The 21,449-nt window shown below is 40.6% G+C and overlaps 1 protein-coding gene across 9 annotated transcripts in view; it reads right to left on the bottom strand.

Annotated features, from left to right (window-relative positions):
* Positions 1-21,443, bottom strand: part of LOC104686005 (arylsulfatase D-like) — a 31,517-nt gene extending 10,074 nt beyond the window's left edge. Inside the window, exons 1-11 of one of the 9 annotated variants that reach the window (XM_019282916.3) lie at positions 16,486-16,632; positions 14,891-14,960; positions 14,287-14,480; positions 13,818-13,958; positions 12,929-13,050; positions 11,904-12,026; positions 9,375-9,798; positions 8,352-8,488; positions 5,652-5,786; positions 4,061-4,223; positions 3,172-3,293 (exon numbers count right to left, since the gene is read on the bottom strand). In XM_019282916.3, the coding sequence (XP_019138461.3) occupies positions 3,172-3,293; positions 4,061-4,223; positions 5,652-5,786; positions 8,352-8,488; positions 9,375-9,798; positions 11,904-12,026; positions 12,929-13,050; positions 13,818-13,958; positions 14,287-14,480; positions 14,891-14,893 (1,564 nt within the window). In that variant the 5' untranslated portion in view covers positions 14,894-14,960; positions 16,486-16,632. Of the gene's footprint in view, positions 1-3,171; positions 3,294-4,060; positions 4,224-5,651; positions 5,787-8,351; positions 8,489-9,374; positions 9,799-11,903; positions 12,027-12,928; positions 13,051-13,817; positions 13,959-14,286; positions 14,481-14,890; positions 14,963-16,485; positions 16,633-20,400; positions 20,449-21,317 lie in introns of those variants that run through there. The other 8 variants (XM_019282923.3, XM_019282920.3, XM_010394145.4 and 5 more) reach the window with 8 other exon arrangements.
* Between the last annotated feature and the right edge of the window lie 6 nt (positions 21,444-21,449).

Genomic DNA, 21,449 nt, shown 5'->3' with positions numbered 1-21,449 from the left:
TGGGTGCACCTTGGCTCTGGGTACCATGTGCAGTATATGGATGGTTCGCCCAATATTTTCAGTACAGACGCAATCTGCCACTTCCTTGTTCCCCTTTAAAACTTTTCATGCCTCTTGGAGGGGGAGAAATGGAGAATGTAGTCCCCAGTTTCTGGGTGTAAGTATTGGTAGATGGTTGTTCTGGCTCTGTACATCTGAGTGAAGAAGCATATTTATGCAGAAACTGACCACAGCTTATTTCTCTGCTCATGTTCCAGTACACTTCCAAAAAGGGTGGTAATTGCAGGCCTTTAAAACAGTAAAATCTGGAGTCTAGTTTTTAAGTTTACATGAAGAAGGCAAATAGTTCGCAGCTTTAGAGCTTGTACTTCATCAGGCTCTTGTACTGACCATGGGATAAGCACAGGTTTGTAACTTGTAGTGAAAAAGTGGTAAATTACTTGGACTACATCTGAATGCAGTTCATCAGGACATTTTACTTCTCCCTCCCTCCTCTTTTCTCTCCTATTCCTTACCCCACATTTAGAAAGCACTACACTGAACTCAGAGGCGAAGATGTGCCCAGCAAGAAGACAGCAATTAGATACTATGTCTGAAAAAGGAGACAAGAAGAAAGAGGACATTCACCACTTGGAGCCACTTCTGTGCTCAAAGCATTAAAGAGCTGACAACTCCATTGTTCCTACATGGAATATTCTTTTTGGTTCAATGGAGTCAGCTGAACTTTTCTCCCTTTCTTCTCTTGTGTCCAGAGCTGTTCTTTATGTCTGGAGCCTGCAGCTTTATGGTTCACACTCTGTCTTGTCACTACTGCTAGAACAATATTTTGTGAATAAATAAAATTTTAAAACTTCTTAGAAGGTGAAGGAGAGCACATAAAAGATATTAAGGTTTAGGTAATATCTTAGCTTAAAATATCCAGTTGCGGGCTAGCTGGCTGGCTCTGTGTCTCTTAATTTTCACCCCATAGCTTCCACATCCTGCTTCTGCACTTTTATGGAGGGATGCTGTCTCAATGGTTCTGAAATGTTTTGGTGTAAGAAAATGAAGTAAATGTTAGATACCTCCATTTCTGAAATTGTGAAAGAAAGGATAAAGAATGTGGATTTCTGAAAGAAAAAGGGTTAGAGCATGGTGGTGATAATGCCAAGCTTGTGGGTTCAATCCCTGGATGGGTCATTTCCTTAAGAGTTGAACTTGATGATCCTTATGGGTCCCTTCCAGCTCAGAATATCATGGATCTGGAAATAAAGCTGAAATCTTTTAACTTTCTGACGGCTTACTAAGGACAGACAGATACTCCTTAGGTCTGTTTGAGTATTTGCTTTGCTGCTGGCTGGATGTGCTCTGCATCCTTAAGCTTATCCCTGTCTTGTTACTAAAAAGATGTTTGTCTTGTGACAGAACTGCAAGCATCCTCTGTGATATCAGGGTGCCCAGAGCATGGGATTTGCTTCTTACGTCTGTTGGTCAGGTAGCATACATAGATATTTGTTAAAAGGAGTTAAACAAGCACTCTCTGAGTATGTGACTCTAGTTGGAGTGCTGTTGTGATATTACTAAAATAAAATATGAGATGGACAGATGGACTTACCTAGATGTACATAGGAATTTGTGATCAGTGTTCAGAAATACTGAAGTAGATAGTCATTCTTTTCCATAAATAATTGAGCTGAATTCTTTAGACCTTATATACTGTATGGCAATTTGGGGTAGTGAGTGTAGAATGTCTGGGGAGAATTGTTCTGATTCTGCTAAATTTTAGCATTCACTTTTCACAGCTGCAGATAATTACTGGAGTTGCAGAGTGGGAGACAGCCAGGTCCTTGTTAGTTCACTTTGAAGGATAGAGTGAGGCTGATTTTAATTAACCTGTGCTGGTGAGCTGAGCAGACAGCTGGGTCACAGAAGGATAAAAGGAAAAAAAAGGTAGTAGAAATCAGTGCTGATAAAGCAGTGGGGGTTTCACTCATCTCCAAGAGGCAAAGAGGGATATACAATTTGCTACTGAAGTAGCTCTGACAGAATCTGAAGTGTGCATGTGCATGTTAGGGCAGTGTGTTAATTTAATATATTCCAGGGAAAGGAAACCTGCTGCTCCAATCCAAACATCTCTCAAACCCATCTCATAACAATCAATCAGTTTACTGAGCAGAAAGAAATGGACTGTCACTAATAAGACTTATGGTGCAGAGGTAAAGGAAAGGATTCTTTTGGCTTCAGTGAAGGCCTTAAAGGATGGGTCCTGCCTGGGTGACATCAAGACACAATGGCTTCATATCTAGGCTGATCAACAGACAGATATAAACAGATAATAAATATGAAATGTGAGTGTGACATACTTGTAAACGAGCTAAAATAGACTCTAAAAAGTCTTATCAGCCCAGTCAGAAGAAACTGCAGTTGGAGCAAAGAATCAAAATTTTTGGCCTGGCTGAGAGCTGAGCTACGTATTTGGCTAGCTGGTCTTTTATATGCAGAACATGGCATTGTTTTTAGGCTCCTTGCCATGAACAGTTGAGGTTCAATGGGAAAAATTGTAGAAAGGCATGCATAAGAAATCTAGATGTGCACATGGCTTCATAGGAACATGAAATGCCACAAAATCTACCCTGCATCTGCATATTGTATGCACAGCTACTTAAGTAGAACTTACATAGCTTAGAAGAACAAGCAATCTAAGTTAGGTGAGAACAGCAGGACAACCTGAAAAGCAATTCTTCAAATGCCCCACTTGACTCAAGTATGTATTTAGCCTTTCAGTAAGGAAGTGTGGCATGACTCCTCAACAGGAATATTTTCCAGGAGTTGGGGCAGTCAGACACAGCTTTCTCTCCCCAGAAACTTTCTGTGTTCACAAAAAACGGTGTGCATCACAGAGAAACAAAGAGAGATCTCTAAGAATACTGAGAGATTCTTGAAGCTCTATGTCCCAGGAAGCAAACCCCTTCATCTCAGGCAAGGCAAGACAGCTAACAATGAGAAGAAGAACTGAGAGTTTGAAACAATGAACGTATTCCATATACAAATATATGTGTGTATACATACATATATATATATATATAGGTGTGTGTGTATATGTGTGTATGTACATTTTTACATGATACTTTATGGGAAGCTAGAGGACATTACATCATTTCTGACCTGCAGGAGGGGGATGTTTATACTCACTGTCCTTCTGGTGCCAGCGCACTGCATGCAGAAACACACCGCAGTAGTGGAACAGGAACTCGTGCCCAGAGTGCTTCACTGTCCCCTGCAGCAGGGGCAGCAAGGTGTGCCCATCCACGACCCTGACAGAGAGGACTAGAGTCACCAGACAGTTTAAGAATTTTAAGTCTGCAGCTGGAGCATGAGCAGTACTCACTCTGTATGTGTGCAGCATTAGGATTTCAAGTGTCATCACTAAACCAAGGTACTGTTTAGCTAATGAGCCCGGAGATTTTTAATTGGGTGGACACCAATAATTAGCAGTTACTAGAAGTTTTTGCATTTACAGCTAGTTCACACATCCTGCCTGGGGAGATCAGTCACCATTACTGTAATTTTCCTGGATGTGATAACAATAGTGAAGGCACAGTTCACAGGTTTTAATTCTGCTACCTGAAATGGAAATCGCTGACAGCTCTGTGAGCTGCAGGCTCTGTAAAAATATTAAAAAAAGAAGCCACTTACTGAACTGTCTAATAGTTGGTTTAGTTACACTCTACCAGTACTTTTATGCTTTTTGCTGAAATGGCTTAGCCACCCACACTTTCATGTGTCCTTTTGAGAAGTCTCTTTTTTTTTCCACAGTCATCCTTGTGACCCAAATCAACCAAGTTGCCTTCAGTGACAGAAGGGCTGAGTTAGCTAAATGACCCTTGATAACACCTATGCTTTTTTCTTTGCCTTTTCCACATAAGCAGATGAGATGGGGAAACCTGTGCAGAAAGAAAGCTAGAGAATTGCCTGGTTTGGAAACAAAAAGAATTTAACCTGTGGCTGTTAGGATGCATGACACAGCTTCTGTCTAAATAAAGAAAGAGATGCAATATGGTTTATGATGCCACCTCTGTACCTGTCCTGAGGCACTGCCCCTCCAGCCAGTTGCACTACTGTAGGATAGATGTCCATAAGGCTTGTAGGTTCATCGATAACTGTGCCTGCAGGTAACACTCCTGGCCATCTAACTATACCTGGAACACGGATTCCTCCTTCCCAGCCTCCCATTCCTTTTCCACCTGTTACAGAAGGGGTAGAAGTGTCAAAAAAGCTAAAAGAATAAAAGATGTCACATGTTTATTGCACGTGTATAATAAACAGTTTTAAAACTTTTAGAATATTCATGTAACTTTAATGAAAACGCTCTAAATCCTGGAAAACAGTAGACTGTCATTCAGTAGTGGCTCTTCTCATTATTTGTATGTGCTGCTTATTTATCTGCTTGCTTTTTTTAATATGCAGTTTCCAATAGCAAGAGTGAGTTTTACAGATATTTATTAATTAAACTGTATTTTTTAATCTTGCTAGTTAGTTTCACTGGGATATCCCCTGTTCTGCTGTATGTGGACTTAAATAGTTACGTTTTTCTATTATTGATATCTAAATTGATATTGTATCCCCTCTTGCCTTCTTTCTAAGCAGGCATCATTTCATCTTCGTCCTCTCATACTGAATTCCCTCCCTGATCACATTTCTCTTTCCCCTCTGGACTCTCCTGTTACTAATATACTTCTGTTCAGCTAGTGGAAGTGAATTCCTTAGATCAGATTCTAAGCTACTCAAGTGAGCCTCTTGGCCTTTTTGCATTTGTTACTGGCATGGAAACTTCTTAACAAGAACTAAAGGCTAATTTTGCATTTAGGACTGTGTGTGAGTGGATCCCAGCTGTATCAAACATTGCTTGTGTGGCTCATCAAGTAACTTAGTGCTAGACAATGTGCATTGTGGTGCTGAGAAGGTCAAGGTGCACATGACTCTTCTTCTACAGGGAAACATGATGGATGCAGCTTTCAGACTTCATTATACAGTAAATGCCAGAGTGGCTTTTAAAGGCTTAGTAATCTGGAGGGAGCACATACAAGAGATACCATAGATCTTCACTTCCCTAGAGCTTATGTTGCAAGCCAGCCATAGAGAGTCTAGAAGAAACTTCTATATGGTGGGTGAGAAACTGGAACACTATATTAAGAAAATAAACATCAAGATACCTGCCAGTGTTGACACAGATAATCTGTAGAGAGGAACATTTTGAAATTCAGTAAAGGCAAATGCAGGGTCCTGTACCTTGGGAAGAATAACCCCATGTCCCATTACAGGCTGGGTGCAGACCTGCTGGAAAGCAACTCTGCAGAGAAGGACCTGGGTATTCTGGTGGACAACGAGCTCTCCATGAGCCAGCAGCGCCCTTGGGGCCAAGAAGGCCAAGGGAATCCTGGTGTGCATTAGTAAGAGCATTGGCAGCAGGTTGAGGGAAGTGATTCTGGCTCTCTACTCAGCCCCAGCCCTATGAATAGCAGATGCCCTGATTTTTTTTCAGCCCTACAGTCCAAGATTATAATCCCATCATATAGTTTATTAAATATAGTCTGTTCGGATATATTTTTCTCTATAATTTTTTTTTTTTTTAAGAGGAAGTCTTATGCATGTACACACTTCTAAAATTTTACCTTTATATATCCCATTCCATCCACCCAACTGAGAATTTCCTCTGTGAGCCTCTAAGAATCCTCCATGATCAGATCCAAAATAAATGAATGTGGTATTCTTCAAGTCCTCTTTGTCAATAACATCCAGAAGCCTGCCTATAAACAAAGCAAAACACCATAATTAATTACATCAGGAGATGCAGTCAGATTTTTTAGGTCTTGACTCCAAATTCACTGAAGACTGAGACCTTCCATTTGCCTGAATAAATTCTGTTATGATCTACCATATTCAATGCAAAGAGAGCTTGACAAATTAGAGAGATGGGCAATCACCAGCCATGCGAGGTTTAAAAAGTGAAACTGCTGGATCCTGCCCCTGGGAGACGGCAGCCTTTGCTATGTGTGTACGCTGGGGAAGGAGAGGCAGGAAAGCAGCACTGCAGAAAGACACCTGGGGGTCCTGGTCGATGTTAAGTTGAACATGAGTCAGCAGTGCCCTGGCAGCCAGGAGGGCCAACCATATTCTGGGGAGCATCAGCATCGACAACCAGACAAGGGAGGGGATTGTCCTGCTCTGCTCTGCACTGGGGCAGCCTCACCTCGAGTGCTGGGGGCAATTTTGGGCACTACAATATGAAAAAGAGAGCATCCAAAGGAGGGCCATGAGGATGATGAAGGGCTTTGAGGGGAGGCTGTATGAGGAGCAGCTGAGGTCACTTGGTCTGTTCAGCCTGGAGAAGGGGAGACTGAGGGGAGACCTGTTAGCACTTTTCAACATCCTTATGAGGGGCTAATGTAGGGGCAAGTTCTCTTCACTCTCAGGACTGGTGGCAGGACCCAAGGAAATTACAAGAAGCAGTGTTCAGGGAGGTTTGAGTAACATATCAGGAAAAAGTTTTTCACCCAGAGGGTGGTTGGGCACTGGAACAGCTCCCCAGGGAAGTGGTCACAGCACCAGCCTGACAGAGTTTAAGAACTGTTTGGACAATACTCTCAGGCACATGCTGTCATTCCTGGGGTGTCCTGCAGGGTAGGAGTTGGACTTTAATGATCCTGATTGGTCCCTTCCAACTCAGCATATTCTATGATTCTATGAAATAATAAGAGCCCAAGAGAAAGCTGATGAATGTTTATAAAACTTTTTATAAAACCAATTGGAAAATAAATGAGTGATACTTTTATTCAAGCTACTCAAAATACTCTGTCAGCTTTATTCCATAGATTCTGCATCAAGAATTGTCTTAACTATTTAGCCTCAAACATCTTGAAAAGCTTAAATAATAGTGCTGCTCTGATTACTAACCACAGAAAACTGCTGTGTGTCATCAGGAACCGAACAAGGACTCTTGAGACCAGGCTGCATACTATCAACCAAAATAATTCCTGATGTCAGTGGTAAAAACTTCACAGACTGTAATTCAAACCTAACTTCATAAGGAATCTTTTCGGTACTGATTGCATCAAATGTTTATATAGAATGTGATTTATCTTCAATTAATTCTCTTCATCATCTTCTGCATCAAAAGATATTTGCCAAGAACAGCTTCCATACCTAAAGAAGCAGCAGCAAAAGCTGAACTGCACAAGAAAAAACCACAAGCCAGTGATCAGCACTTTTGCTCAATCTCTTTTCCTTTACAGACTTCCTGTCTCTCCTTGGTGAAACTAGTTATTGACCTTACCTACAAAACCTTCTCCCAAAAAGTGTTTAGATTGAGTCTAGGCATATTGATTCTGAATTAGATCCCAAATCAAGAGCTATCCAACTCTGGAGAATTCTGTCCTCATTAACTGCTATCCAGTTTCAACTACATGTTTCTTACATCTTGACTTCTGCTATCCAGCTCTGCTTACACAGCCTGTGTCTGAAGATGACTAGTGCCAAAAGAGGAAAGAGGAGCATGGCTGAGTCCTCTGCTTCAACTGGATCTTGCAGGAGTTTTCAGCCTGCCCTTTGAAAGCAGTCAGGCTCCTCTCAAATTACAGTTTTGTAGATGTGGTTATTGGGGGGAAAAAAGGTTCAGGGATTGAATCATGACCTCGACAGGAGGCAATTAATTTGTTAATACAGTCTTCACTTTTGACTAAATACAAACAGTAGCTGTCTCTTGCCCTCTCATAGAAAAGGAAAAACTAAGTTTAGGTTTTTAAACCTAATTAAGCCAATCAGAAACTTAACCTGATTGGTACTCAAGAGCCTAGATTATGACCTAAGTAAGTCGTCACTGACTTCACACAATTTATTAAGTGAAACTCCATAGCTTTCTAACTTGGACTTCTGGCTAGGAGAGGGTTCTGATCTATTATTTCTTTGATGAAAATGAGTAAGTACACAAAACAACCACCATATAAAGTAATATTCAGCAGCAACACTCTTTACATCTTCTAAGACCAGAGCTGAAGAAACGTCATACATTTTGATTAACAACATGATCAGGCATATATCTGGTTATTTGACTGCATGTAACACTTCAGCATAGGAGCATCTCATTTAAAAAAAGATAAAGAAAAAATCCTTATAAGGACAGTTTAAGCTTTCATCTTAAGAAAATTAAAAAGAGGTATTGTATGGTTATGGTATGGCAAACCCTGAAACCAACTGTGTAACCAAGGTGAGTTCACTGATTTTTACAGATGCCAAAAGGGAGTTTGGTGATCACCCCTTTAATATCTTTTCCTCATTCAACTGAATGAAGAATTTCCTTCAAGACCAACACTTACCCACCATCCAGTCCATCTCCTCTACATTATCACCATACAGGCCATGCCTGCTTCTGCCCTGAAACTTCTCTGTGGTAATGAGAGGGGTGTGAACATGTAAAAGGGAAACAAAGAGAAGAAATGGTCTATGCTTGTTTCTGAAATAAAAGAAAACAATAGTCATTTCTCTTCAAACTGTCACACAACCCGAAATATAACAGTGGTATTGCAGTTACTATCTCAATTAATATTATTATTGTTGTGATCTAACCAAAAAGATTTTTGTTTTTTGACATCTTTCAGTGTTGAGGTTGTAGGAGACAGAGGGGATTAAAACATATCCCTCTAAGATGTTTGTTCTGTATTAAGACCAAAACAGTAATGGGCCCTTTCTTTTTCCAGTTCCAAATTAGACAGGTGTAGAACATTAAATAAAGAACTAGAAGAGGTCATAGACAAAAGATTGACACATTCTTGGAAGCAAGGAGAATAGGACTCACTTGCCTAAGCTTAAACATGGATATATGTCACTGGGCATCCGAGGTGCCCTCGTGGAGGAGGCAGATATCACTTGCAGTGGGTCATATCAGTAGGTTTCACCCACAGCGAAACTGTATCCCTTCAACATCAAGCCAGGTAGGATATCCTAGGAATCTGACATTACTTATGCTCAAAGTTTTAGAGAAGGAATTTGTATTGCATCAAATTTCCTTTAAAAAACAAACGCACAACCCTTAAACCCTGACAGAAATATGGATATGCCCAGACTTAACACATGAATACTTTTAAAGACTTTGTGTTTTTTTGCAATTCCAGTTAATGTTACTGATAGTAAATGAAGGGCACCTTTGGGGAAACAAAAGAAACAAAACTGCAAAACTAAACAAAACTCACTACTACTCTCCCTTTTGTAAAATATTAACTTCATATGACACTTTCTATGATAGTCCATTCACCAGCCTAGGATCATTTTTCTGTTCCTACTGGCAGAAGGCACAGTATCACTCCCTCCCCCCCGATCTGCTCCTCACCTCTGTTGATTACCTTTCAATGAATGTAATTGCTTCCTTCAGCATATTAGAAGTAGTTTTTTGTAGGTTCATTGGTTGTTCAGTGATATCATGGTTTCTCATCAGGATACAGTTCCAGTACTTGGTGAAACCATAGCTGGAGAACCAGGAGATGAAATGAAGGAGACCACAGATAGCCAGACAGATGATTATTTTCCATTTTACTGGGAATAAATTGGCAAGTTTTCCAATCACAAGAGTAAATACTGCAAGGATGATCATCTGAGTGTAAAACCAATATGTATCTTGCAAAGACTTGGCCAATTCAGGGTCGTCTGTGCCTTGACACTCATTCACAAGGGTAAAAGGCATACCATAAAAATAATCAAACCCATGATTTAAAGGATGGTGGCAGTGATCACGGTGGGTTTTGCAGTTCACACCCATATGCCACTTCCCTGGAAATAAAAATAAAAGATCTTAAATCCAATATTACAACTCTAGGGTGTGTCTGCCTGTATTTCTCAGTTAAGGTGAAGCCAAGGGCAGAGCTGGTATGGAATGGGGATGGGCTCAGGGAGCAATAGTGCATTGGCACTTTGTCTAGAACAGCTGCTTTTCCTCACCTATCTGTTTAAATTACATGCAGGGCAATGGTCCAGCTCAGACACCTCCCAGAGTAAGAACAAATATGGTTGCAAAAGTTGTTGCTTATTATTTTTCACATGATGAAGTAGCCATGCATTAATGCATAACCTGATAGGGAGAAACTGAGAAAGCTCTTTCATTTGGCACAAGGCTAAGTGCAAAAATATGAACTATTTTACACACAAGTTCTATCTGACCTTCACAATCCAGGAACAAATTTCAGGACGCAGGTGCACAAATTATCTCTGTGTGACCATATTCACTGTATGAGTAGCAGAAATAGGCTATTACAATTATCCAGTAGAATTGGACATATTAGAATATGTTATACACTGATAATGAACCTTACTGGAGTCATATTACAGGGCAGTGTACTTATCATGACAATGAAGGACAGTCTATAGCCATGAGCTTAGGGCTATTACCTAGACAAATAACTTCTGACAAGTGCTGACCTGTCCTGTACTTCACTTGCGTATTTGAATGCGGTTTACACTATAAGCTGCATCAGACTGCAGTGAGCAGTGTGTGAAGTCAGTATGTCACTGAGACTTGCTTCATTTTAGGAACTAAATGCACACCTCAGGGTGTGGAGTTGAGCACAGGTGTGAAAAGCACAGTAATTGCAATTAAGCACATTACAAAAGAGTATAAAGAATTTTAAAATAAGAGGTGCTTCAACGACACAGCCTTTAATCACTGTTCAGGCAAAATTAGCAATAAGTTACCAGAATTTTCTTTTTTTTTTGGACATGTATTTTGATATAAGATCCACTGAAGTCAATGGGACTCTTTCAGCTTTCTGACAGAATACACTTTTGCAGAAATTAAGGGACATCATAACTGTGATAATCAGCAGAATGCTTAAATAACAGAAACTACAGGCACCATTGGAAGGGACCACAGTGGTCATCTGGGCCAGCCTCCCTGCTCAGGGAGGGTCGTCCCAGAGCACATGGCATAGGATTGTGTCCAGACAGTTCTTAAATATCTCCAGTGAGGGAGACTCCACACCCTCTCTGAGCAATCTGTTCCGATGTCACCCACACAGTAAAGACGTTCTTCCTTATGTTCAGGTGGAGATTCCTGTGCATCAGTTTCTGCCCCTTGCCTCTTGTCCTATTGCTTGGCACCACCAAGAAGAGCCTGGCTCCACTCTCTTGGCACCCTCCCTTCAGATTCTGACAGACATTGATGAGGCCCCCTCTCAGCCATCTCTTCTCAAGGCTGAATAGGGCCAGCTCCCTCAGCCTGTCCTCATAAGAGAGATGCTCCAGTCCCCTAATTATCTTCATTACTGATGAATAAGTTAAAGAATACTGGGCTCAGTGTTGGCCCTTGGGGACACCACTAGTGACAACTAGACCTTGTGCCACTGATCCCTCTGGGATCTGCTGTTCAGCCAGCTCTCAACCCACTTCCCTGTCCACTCATCCAGTCCACACTTCCAGAGTTTGCCTATGAGGATGTTGTGAGAGACAGTGTTAAAAACCTTGCTGAAGTCAATATAATTAAGACCACTGTGCTGAAATTGATATAATTAAGACCACTGTGGTGTCTTGGTGCTAACTGGCAGATGACATTTTTCTGCTCTAATACATCAGTGAATATCTCTGTTGGCTCATCCTAAAGCAACCTGTACTGGGCAAACAAGATTCTTTCCTATGAATTTACTTCCATTTGCAATGTGTATTTACGTATTCCATACACCTCATTTTGGATCTACCAGATATGCTGTACTGATGCTGGGAGTTGTGGATTGTGTTCTAAAAGCCCTGCTGATTTTGAAAGCTGTGCATACAAGAAAATCTAGTTTAACCAATCTTGGACATTTTGACCAAAAAATGTATTTACAGAAGCAACCTAATTAGAATAACAAACAATGAAAAAGGCAACGAGTTTCTTTGTCTCATACCTACAAGTGCTGTAGAATAACCCTGCTGGTAGAGTATTCTGGCAAAAGTAGTTTCATTTGGTGGGAGCCCCCCAGAACCCCCGTTCCAGAAGAGAACCTGCCGCTGAGTGCTAGATGCCATGCCTAGAGAGGAATAATAATATTTAAAATAAAACAAGCCAGGTTTCACATTTTCAGTCTTCTCAGACTCTGCTTTCTAATGAATGGAACTCAGCTGCCTACGACTAGTGCCTCTTCATAAACCATTTCCTATGCCCTAGGATATTCTGCTTGACCTCCAGGATGATGTGTTTTCCAAGTTCCATGTCGTTATATGCTAGTCCAATGCAGATACCTCAGCTATGATGGGGTGTCTAAAAATGGCAGGAAGACACCTACATCTGGACATTAAGCAACCTCTTACAATCAAAGTTCTATCTAAGCATGATGTTAAAAAAAAAAAAAGAAAGTAAGTTTTATCTTAGAACAAAAGGCTTACAGAGTTAGGGGTACACACTTCTGAAATGTACAGTTAATGATTACATTTCTCCTTAAGCGAGTCAGAATCACATCTGAAACTATACTGATTATTACTGCTATATGCAGTGGCTGAAGTCTTCTGTCATAAATTTACATGGCTGAAGTAAATCTATTTTAAAACACAATTGCTGAGAACTATTCTACAGTCTGACACATTTCACTGTGAAAAAGTTTGCCAGGATATTAAAAATATTACATTTAATATAATCCCAGTGCCACTGAACATACAACATTTACACAATTTTCCTCTTCATTTTTCTACCTCTGGGTGCTTTGTACTGTTTAGATTTTCATCCATTTCTGTGTTGTCATTTAGCCACATTAAATGTGTTTTATATGGGGATTTTCCCATAGAAATCAATCATTAGTCATCTCTATTTTTTGCCCATCTCACTGAGACTCCAAATCCCAAGATTAACTGTTCTTTAAAACGGTTTATTTAAGGGGATTTTTAATATCAACACTGACTAGACTAACTGCAGCAAATCATTGGCGAGAGGCCCAACCTGATCTGATAGGGTATCTGCCAGTCAGGAAAGCGGCTCTGCTTGGAGTACAGACAGCTGCTGCAGCAATGTGCTGAGTAAGTCTCACCCCCTCCTTTGCCAGGCCATCAATGTTAGGGGTCCTAAGGAGAAAAATCCCATGTCTGATAAAAGTGTATTACACAGAAATTCATGGCATACCGCTCCTCCTAGTTTTGTTGAGACTATCACCATCAAATTTACAAACTTCTGTTTACCTACAACTCAGCTAGAAAAGTTCTGTGTTTTATATATATTTTTGAGATATATATATCTTGGCTCCTTAGAAATGAGTTTTCCATAGGTATATGAGTTTTTATTAATAACTAAAAAAAAAAAAAAGGAGGGAAAAAAAGACAAGGTATCTCAGCCTTAACCCATACCAAAATCCTACACAGCATAGGGAAAAAGAGTCTCTTCACAACACAACATCCAAGACAATAATAGGCTAGAACAAAGACATATCATTCAATCAATCTATATACAGATTGGTAACTGCACTAGGGATAAGTGTATCACACAGACTGACTTGTCATTTCATAACTCTAGTAGAATTGTTAACTGATATTAAATTCTAATGTCATTCCTTCATATTTCAACCCTGGAATTGTGGAAATTTACTTATTATACACATGCCTGACAAGTACAGTGCACAGACACATTTGGAAGGTTCTAAGTCCCAGAAAGTTTCTCAAGCACGCCTGTATAATTATGCCTCCAGTAGGAATTATTGTAGAACATTAATTTTGTACATAGTTTGAAAAGAAGTATATCTAGATAAACAAATAAATTAATAATGAATTTTAATGCTAAGTATCATCAACATTTTTTTAAAATGAGGTTCACCCAGAAGAGGTAATTAATTTCATACCTTATTGTATCATTGCCATAGCAACCCACATCTCCAAAACCAAGATCATCAGCCAGTATCAGTAAAAAGTTAGGTTTGGAAGGATTTGATATGCAGGTTCTTGGAAACAAGCATAAGGTTAGCCAAACGTTTAGGCAGCTCCTAAAAGCAAAAGAAAAGAGGTAATATTGCAAAAAACAACTGTAAGTTTTACAATAGACTTTAAACTACTATTCTCAAAGTTTTATGGGGACTCAGTATTAGGTGCAAACAGCAACCAAAGAGTGCCAGCAGATGGAGCTCCTGAATATGTACAGAAGTCCTTGAGTTTTATGATACTGGTATCATTTTCTAGGGGTTTTATTCTTATTTATTATTGTTGTTGTTATTATTATTTATTCACACAGGAATTTTGTGTCTGCATTTCTTTATTGACATTTGCTCTGATCTGTGCAGATATTCCCAGTAGAACGAGTGGTTGGATACTTACAAGAGTCTCAAGGCACCCCTTGGACAGGGGTATAGGATGCTCCTGTTAAGGCTCCTGGAACGAGTGGGACAGGAGCACAAAGGTGATTGGTGTGGAGTCACGCTGGTCATTATGGCAATGGCTTGACTGTGGCATTTACTGCACCCACTGCCACACACAGTGTCTGGAAAATGCTTCTTAAACCATGGGACCATCTGCAAAATCAAGGGGCAGCAACAGGCCTAAACTTTATTATCTTCCTAGAAGACCCTAAGAATATCTCTGCACGTTTTAGTTGCTCAAGGTGTTTGCAATGGAAGCTTACAGATGTAAAATACCTATGCTAGAACACATCTTCTGATGTTATTTCATAGATACCCCAATGTGATAAATGCATAGTGAGCATACTATACTATGTATTATATATACTCCTAACCCTCTGTGTCTTATAAAAGCAGGGTAAAAGGTCTTGAAATACCAATAGATCCAAATTTGTATTAGCTGCTCTTAGATTCTCATTAAGTTGGGGTGGTGGTAGCAGGGAAAAAGTGAGATTATCTGCTTACATTTTCTTAAGCACAACACCTAAAATCCAGGAAAGAGCCTCAGTGAATGTCTCTCTTACCATTGTTTTCCCTGCTAAACTTCATAGTTTTCCATTTTATGAAACAGCTACATAGTTGGTCATATAAATTCTGGTGAAAAAGGAAAAAAAAAAAAGAAAGAAATCAGAGCCCAGCAGTTCTGGTGATTTTGCATGCAGTTTTACAAGGTCTGGCCTGCTTCCAGCTGCTGATAACTCCAGGTGGACTTACTACTAGGATCTCAAATCTTTTTGAGATGGCAGTGTAGCGGTGTTTCACTGTCACAGCCTGGATGCAGTTCCCCCAAGGGCCCAGTGAACTCTGGTCCCATATTTCAGAGCTGGGGCAATGATGTGGCAAGTGCATGAAGCCATTAATCTGTGACAACAAACAACGACTGATGGCTCTGGTCATCACCTATCATGGCAATATCTTCACGGTGCTTTCACAACAGAGGCAGACCTCTGCCTTCCCAGCAACTGTTAGGCAGCATTACATTTAAAGAGCTTGTGGTACAAGATCAAGCCAGAACTATTACAGTGAAAATCTTCAGTCTACACCAAGTAGCTGAAGATCAGCCCTTGTGAGCTGTAGTGGAGCAAAAGGACGAGACAGACCTGAACATTTAAGAAACCCCTTGACTTCCCGAGGGTTGATAAGCTTTCCAAGCTCATACAACAGTTCTGCTGTCTTCCACTTTCTCCCCACAGGTTCTTGCACTACAGCCAGCTGGTCACAGCAGGCACAACAATATTTAGACAGAAACTTATGTAGAGCCCCTCAGCAAAACTGTGAACTTGAGCCAAGGATGCATACTGGTAGTATTAAAAAGATCTTAATACCATTGGTTGTGGCACTATCTGATTTACTGCAAGCCATTTTAGGAGCACTACTCTTACTGAAGGACTACATGAATGACCACACTTATTGAAAAAACCCACCACAATTTAAATATGCATATTCACATTCCTCTGTTAGGGTCTGATTCCTTCTGAAAGCAGAGCTCTCACTGACAGCACTATGATGTGATGAACCCATTACTGGGCCCTAGGGCTTGTCCAGTTTCCTCAGATGTTAAATGAGAAAACCCAACATAATTTATAAATCTAACAGCAGCTGTGGTGGTCTATTTACCCACTGCTTTTCTTATTCCACATTGTTCCCCCCCTTTCCCTTGCCCCTAGACCTGGCCACTCCCTTGGGCTCTCCCTGTGGGTTCCTGTACCCCAACTCCGCCCGTGTACCACCCCGGGGCCCCTGAGAAAACCCCCCTGCACCGTGGTCAAGATGTCCCTCAGCCTCAGGAAACCACCTGGACAAGATGTAACATTAAAGATCTTCGGAAGCCACCATGAGGGTCCCTTCTCTGCCTCCTTTGCTGTCACTGTGTTACAGAGCCCAGCCAGTGGGAGCAGGAGCTCAGGGAAGTCCAAAAGGACTATGGGAAGGCGAATCAGTCGCTTTGCCCTAAGCAGCCCCGCTGTGCTTTCCGGGAAAGCTGCAGCTTGCTAAACCAGACCTAGCACTGCAACAAGCAGCCTCTAAAAATCAGCTCTGTAAGCCAGTAAGCCACAATAGAATGATCATCAGGACTAATAAAAAAGACCAATCCCTTTTAAAAATGTGGAAAACAAACCCTCTTGTCAATTATTCTTGTTCGAAATCCCTCTTGCTCCTAGAGGTGCTGAGCAGTCCTGATCCTCTAAAACATGTGTGGGTGAAAGCCAGCAGTAACTTGCTCCTGTTGTTGTTGCTCTCCCTTTCCCCTCTCTCCAGCATGGACCCACTGGGATCCCTGCCAGCAACAGCCAGCAAACTGGAACAGCCATCAAATGGGAACAGCTATGCAGGTTTTACATTAATTCCAGGCAGAGTACAAAGTCCTTATTGTTGAAATACTAGCACAACAGGGCTACTGCCTTTTATAGATTCCCTATCCAGTTAATTGTGTGAAAGTTTGTACAAAGTCTGCCACTGCTCTATTTCAGTGCTTCAGAAGAGATGCTATAAATAGTAACAGGGTATGATACAAATGATTTTGTTTCCCCCACACAGCTTTTTCAGCCTTCCAGATGAGATAAAAGGACTAGAGCTTTTCTTCTGTCGTGTTGTCTCCCCATTTTCATTGCATTTTCTAGAAAGGCAGGCATACCTGTGCTGAAGACATAAGTGTTTATTTGTAGTGTTTACTGTCCATCCCCTTCTTCCAGATCTTAACTATAGTGTAATACATTTTACAGTTCAGAAGGTCTTGAGCAGTTTCTTGGAGAAGCCCTATTTATTTGCTGACATTTTGGTTCTTTGTGTTACTTGAATACAGCAACTCCTGAATTTCAGATTGTGTTCTAGAGAAGTCAGTAGGAGTCAGTGTGGTGGAAAGAAGAAGCAGCTAAAACTATCCATTTCATATAATCCAGTGGCTGGGACAACCAGCGTGGGAGACAGTTGTTTGGTTTTTTTAATCTCCTTCCACTTATGACTATATGCAGTTATTTTTATGTTTTGACATTGGGCTACTTTTATTCATATCTATTTGACTATAATACTTATTTTGTATGACTGCTTAACGGCTTGTGATGCTTCTGGCACAAAGACTTTTCTTGAAAAAATTATATTTCTCAAAAATTACATCATGCTTTGAGAAGGGCAGATCTTTGAAAACTGCCAATAACATAAGTATTAACTTTCACTGGCTTTCATCCAAATTATGACTAAACTTTTCTTTGACTATTTACATCTTTCTCACCGAGTGCTCACTACTGAAGATGGGCCCATGCTGCTGCTGGCATGACTTAAAAATGCAGACTGAGACAAATTGCACTGCCCCTGCCACCCCCACCCCACAAAAAAAAAAACCCCAAACCAAACTAAAAAACAAACAAACAAATCCCACACCCTTACATTTATCCCTGCTAGCAAAATTCTATCTGGAAGCAAAGACCTCGCATTCTGTTTCTCACCACTACGTTAGTGACCTAATACAGAGTTAACAGCCATGATTACTTATTGTCTTCAACTAAGACACTAAATTTTAAACAAACACTTTTTCTAACAAAATAAGTAAATAAGTAATAGCAAAGGAGAAGGGAGATGAATTTTATCTCTGCAGTTTGAGCCCTGAAGTATTTCCTCCTCTTCAGCTAACCAGTTTTCCACTGCCCCTGAGCACAGAAAGCTGCTCTTTACTCCCTGCTGCAAACAGGCAAATGCTCTGCCAGCAAAACCTTTTTTTTTTTGAGTCACTGTGTGTTCTATACTGCTGTTTTCTTTCTGGCTTTTTACACATGCCTGAGTACTAGAAGCACACACTGGCATTCATTTAGCTCTTTCTCCCTTTGACAAGCTGTCTGAGTGCACTTAAAGTAGTGAACGTAAATATTGAAATGACAAATACAAAATTCCATAAAATCACTTCTATGTCAGACCTTGGGAAAAAAAATCCCTAAGAGATAAGAAGAAAAGTGTTCATTAACTAAACTGGCTGAGCAGATTTACTGCTTGCAGGGATATTTAATAAAGGGGAAGCAACATAACAAACAAACTACAATAACCTTTGTCCATTTACTACATTCAACAACTGATTTCCCTAGAGTTCTAGGAGGATGAACTCTGACTTCATCTACTACTTCAAAAATACAGCCATTAATACAGCTCAAGGCCCTAAAATCTGCGTAATTTCATTGCAAAACACAGTGCAGAGTCCTTTCTCCTTAGAAAGTCAGGCTGGAGTCACACCACTGCATGTTTTTGTTTTGTAGGTTTGGGTTTGTTTTAATTTTTTTTTTAAGTAGTACTAGCATGATCCCTTTATAAAAGTCATAGTTTGCAAAAATACATATATTGCTACCAAATACTTTTTACTCCAATATGACTCTCAAATGGACCTTGTGTTTTTAGAACTGACATTGAAGTAGTGCAAATTATTAACTCAAACATTTTTATTAGCTTCTTATATGCAATCAAATTGCTCTCGCCAATTTAGTATGCAGCAGGTCCGCTCTTTGAAGGGCAAATTGTTTGTCTCCTTTGTAGCTGCTGCAGAGGTATACTCCACATCAATATTTTATACCTCATATTGTCTGTGATATAGGTTATTTTTACCTAGATAAAGCTTCAGATCACAGTTCACAACTCGAGGACAATCCCTCACTAAATCAGATTTGCTCCACCTCAGGTGTTGTTCAGCATCTCAACAGAGATAACAGAGCAGTACAGGAAGCCAGAAACTTGCCAACCTGAATAGAATGGCAGCAATGGCTGCAACAATGGCAACATAGTTCCCCCATCCTCCAACTATTTCACTTGTTGAATATATTCCTTGATTAAAATTAATCACTCTTGATATGTTGCAGTGAAGAAAAAAAAGAGCTAAATTTACAGAGAATAAAAAAATACAAACCTCCACTTCAACAATATCTCCTCATTACCAGAATATTTACTGTAACCAGGCATATCCCATGTTTCACCCTCATCCCCAAAAGCCTGGCAATGACACCATTCATTGGGAATCCACCAGAGTGAAAGGAACCACTCATTCTTAAAAATGCTAAGAGCGATCCAACTCCAACAGAAAAATTTGGAATAAATTCTTGTCAGTTAAGCTAAAAACCTGTAATTACACACAACAAAAGAATTTGCCTTCTTGTTTTCTAACTTCAGATATTGAAAGAAATAATTTGCACACTGCTGCAAAACCAGAGCAAAACTCCAAATTCTTTAACACTTATTTAAATATTAAAAAAGTGAATTACAATTATTATATATAGAAATATTTAGTGGTGATGTGCAAAAGTCTCTTTCTGCTTAGCTGTTGGCCGAAAATAAATGCTTGCTTTCCACCTTGTATAAAAGCATGCTACAGAACAGCTTCATCTCAGTAAACAGTATATTAAAATGTAATTAAAAATGCTAATTTCATATTGCATTATAGCTCTGGAAGAAGCATATTCAGCACACCACATGCCACATACTGTGCCACCTGTTGACCCCTTTCTTCCATAGCTTCTAGGTATACAGATGTTCAGGAGAGGAGAGGCAACAAGTAGGGATAGAGAGAGAGAAGAAATTAAAAACTCCCAGCTGGTGTGAGCAAAGTCAGTTTCTCAGTGCTTGCAGCTGGTGAGCCAAAGGCAGGTGCTGCTCATCAACCAAAATACAAGGGATGCCCTTGGAAAAAAGATGCCAAAAGCAGGAGATTATCAATAGCCCCTCTTTTATTTTTCCTTTCCATTCTGCACTCTCAGGGAACCAGCTTCAACAGTGCTCACTGAAGGGATACAGATTTTAGTGGCCTGGAAAATATCAATCCTTGCTATTTGGTACCATGATTATGTTACCACTTAGCTTTGTGCATTGTCAGTAAGTAATACTCTCGTGGCAGGTAATCCAAATTTTTAAATTTATTATGCACAGCAGCACCCTGCCTTCAGAGCAACAGCAGTAAGGGATGGTCTGGCCCTAGGCTGTACATTACCTCACGCATTTTCACATTACAATTAACACTCCCTGGTCTAAATGATCTAATTGTGCCTTCTGCCTTCAAACTACTCACCTAGGAGCACACAACTTTCCTTCCAGCCAGGACAAGAGCAGCACATAACTGGAAAATCAGAGACAGAAAGAGGGCAGAGGAATGAGATTAAAAGAGCAGCAACTAGGGCCATGTCTGCTAGAGGAAGAGTGAGGAACACAGGGAGGCAAACCGGGGGTAAATCATGCTTTGTGTTCACCCCTATGAAGTAATAGTAACAACAATATTAAAATAAATAAAACCCTGGAGTTTGGCTTGAAACACTTAAAAGCGAAGGAAAGCACAGCTTGTTAATTATTGTGCTCTGCTGATCCCCCCTATCACACACTGCAACCCTGATCACAGAGTTTTTACTATTTACGAGCTGCTGGAGCAGCTCCGCCGGCAGGTGGGGGCTGAGAGCTTGCCAGGGGAGCCTTGCAGGGAGAAGAGCAGAGGCTGGCGGCCGCCCCCTCAAGGAGAGCGCAGCTCTGAGTGTTCACTGTTCCAGCACGACTTCCCAGCGCTGCCTCCCTGGGAAGTGGAGCGGAATCCGCCTGGGACAGCGCCGGCTTTGGCGGCCACTCCCACCGCGAGCCCCAGGGTCCCCGGGAGCGGCGGCACCTGATGGCAAATTCACCCCTTGCCAAAGATGGCTTAGCTCTGTTCAAAGAAGGAAAAAAAAGGTTGTCTCCAAAGGAAAAACATAGGCAAGGGTGGGGTTTTTTGGGGGGGAGGGGTTTTTTTTGCTTGTTTGGAGGGTTTTTTTGTTGTTTTTGTTTGTTGTTTGTTTGGGTTTTTTTTTGGAAACACACAACCCAACCGAAAAAAAAAGAAAAAAAAAATAAACCCAAAAAGGAAAAAAAAGCCAAAACCAACAACAACGACAAAAAAAGGAAAAACACAAAAATACCCCCAAACAACCCCAAATCCAAGCAGACCCCTTATTTTTTACTTACTCCATGCTCGCTCACTTACTGCTGGAGCTTTGTTCTCGCTTCCCTCTTCACCTCAGGCTTTCTGATCTTTGCTTCCAAGGAGGGCTTATCAAAACCACGGCTCATATCGTCGTATCAAGAGTAATTGGCAGG

Source organism: Corvus cornix, chromosome 1, assembly GCF_000738735.6.
Source record: "Corvus cornix cornix isolate S_Up_H32 chromosome 1, ASM73873v5, whole genome shotgun sequence".
NCBI classification, from domain to species: domain Eukaryota; kingdom Metazoa; phylum Chordata; class Aves; order Passeriformes; family Corvidae; genus Corvus; species Corvus cornix.
This window is presented reverse-complemented; position numbering and strand designations above follow the sequence as displayed.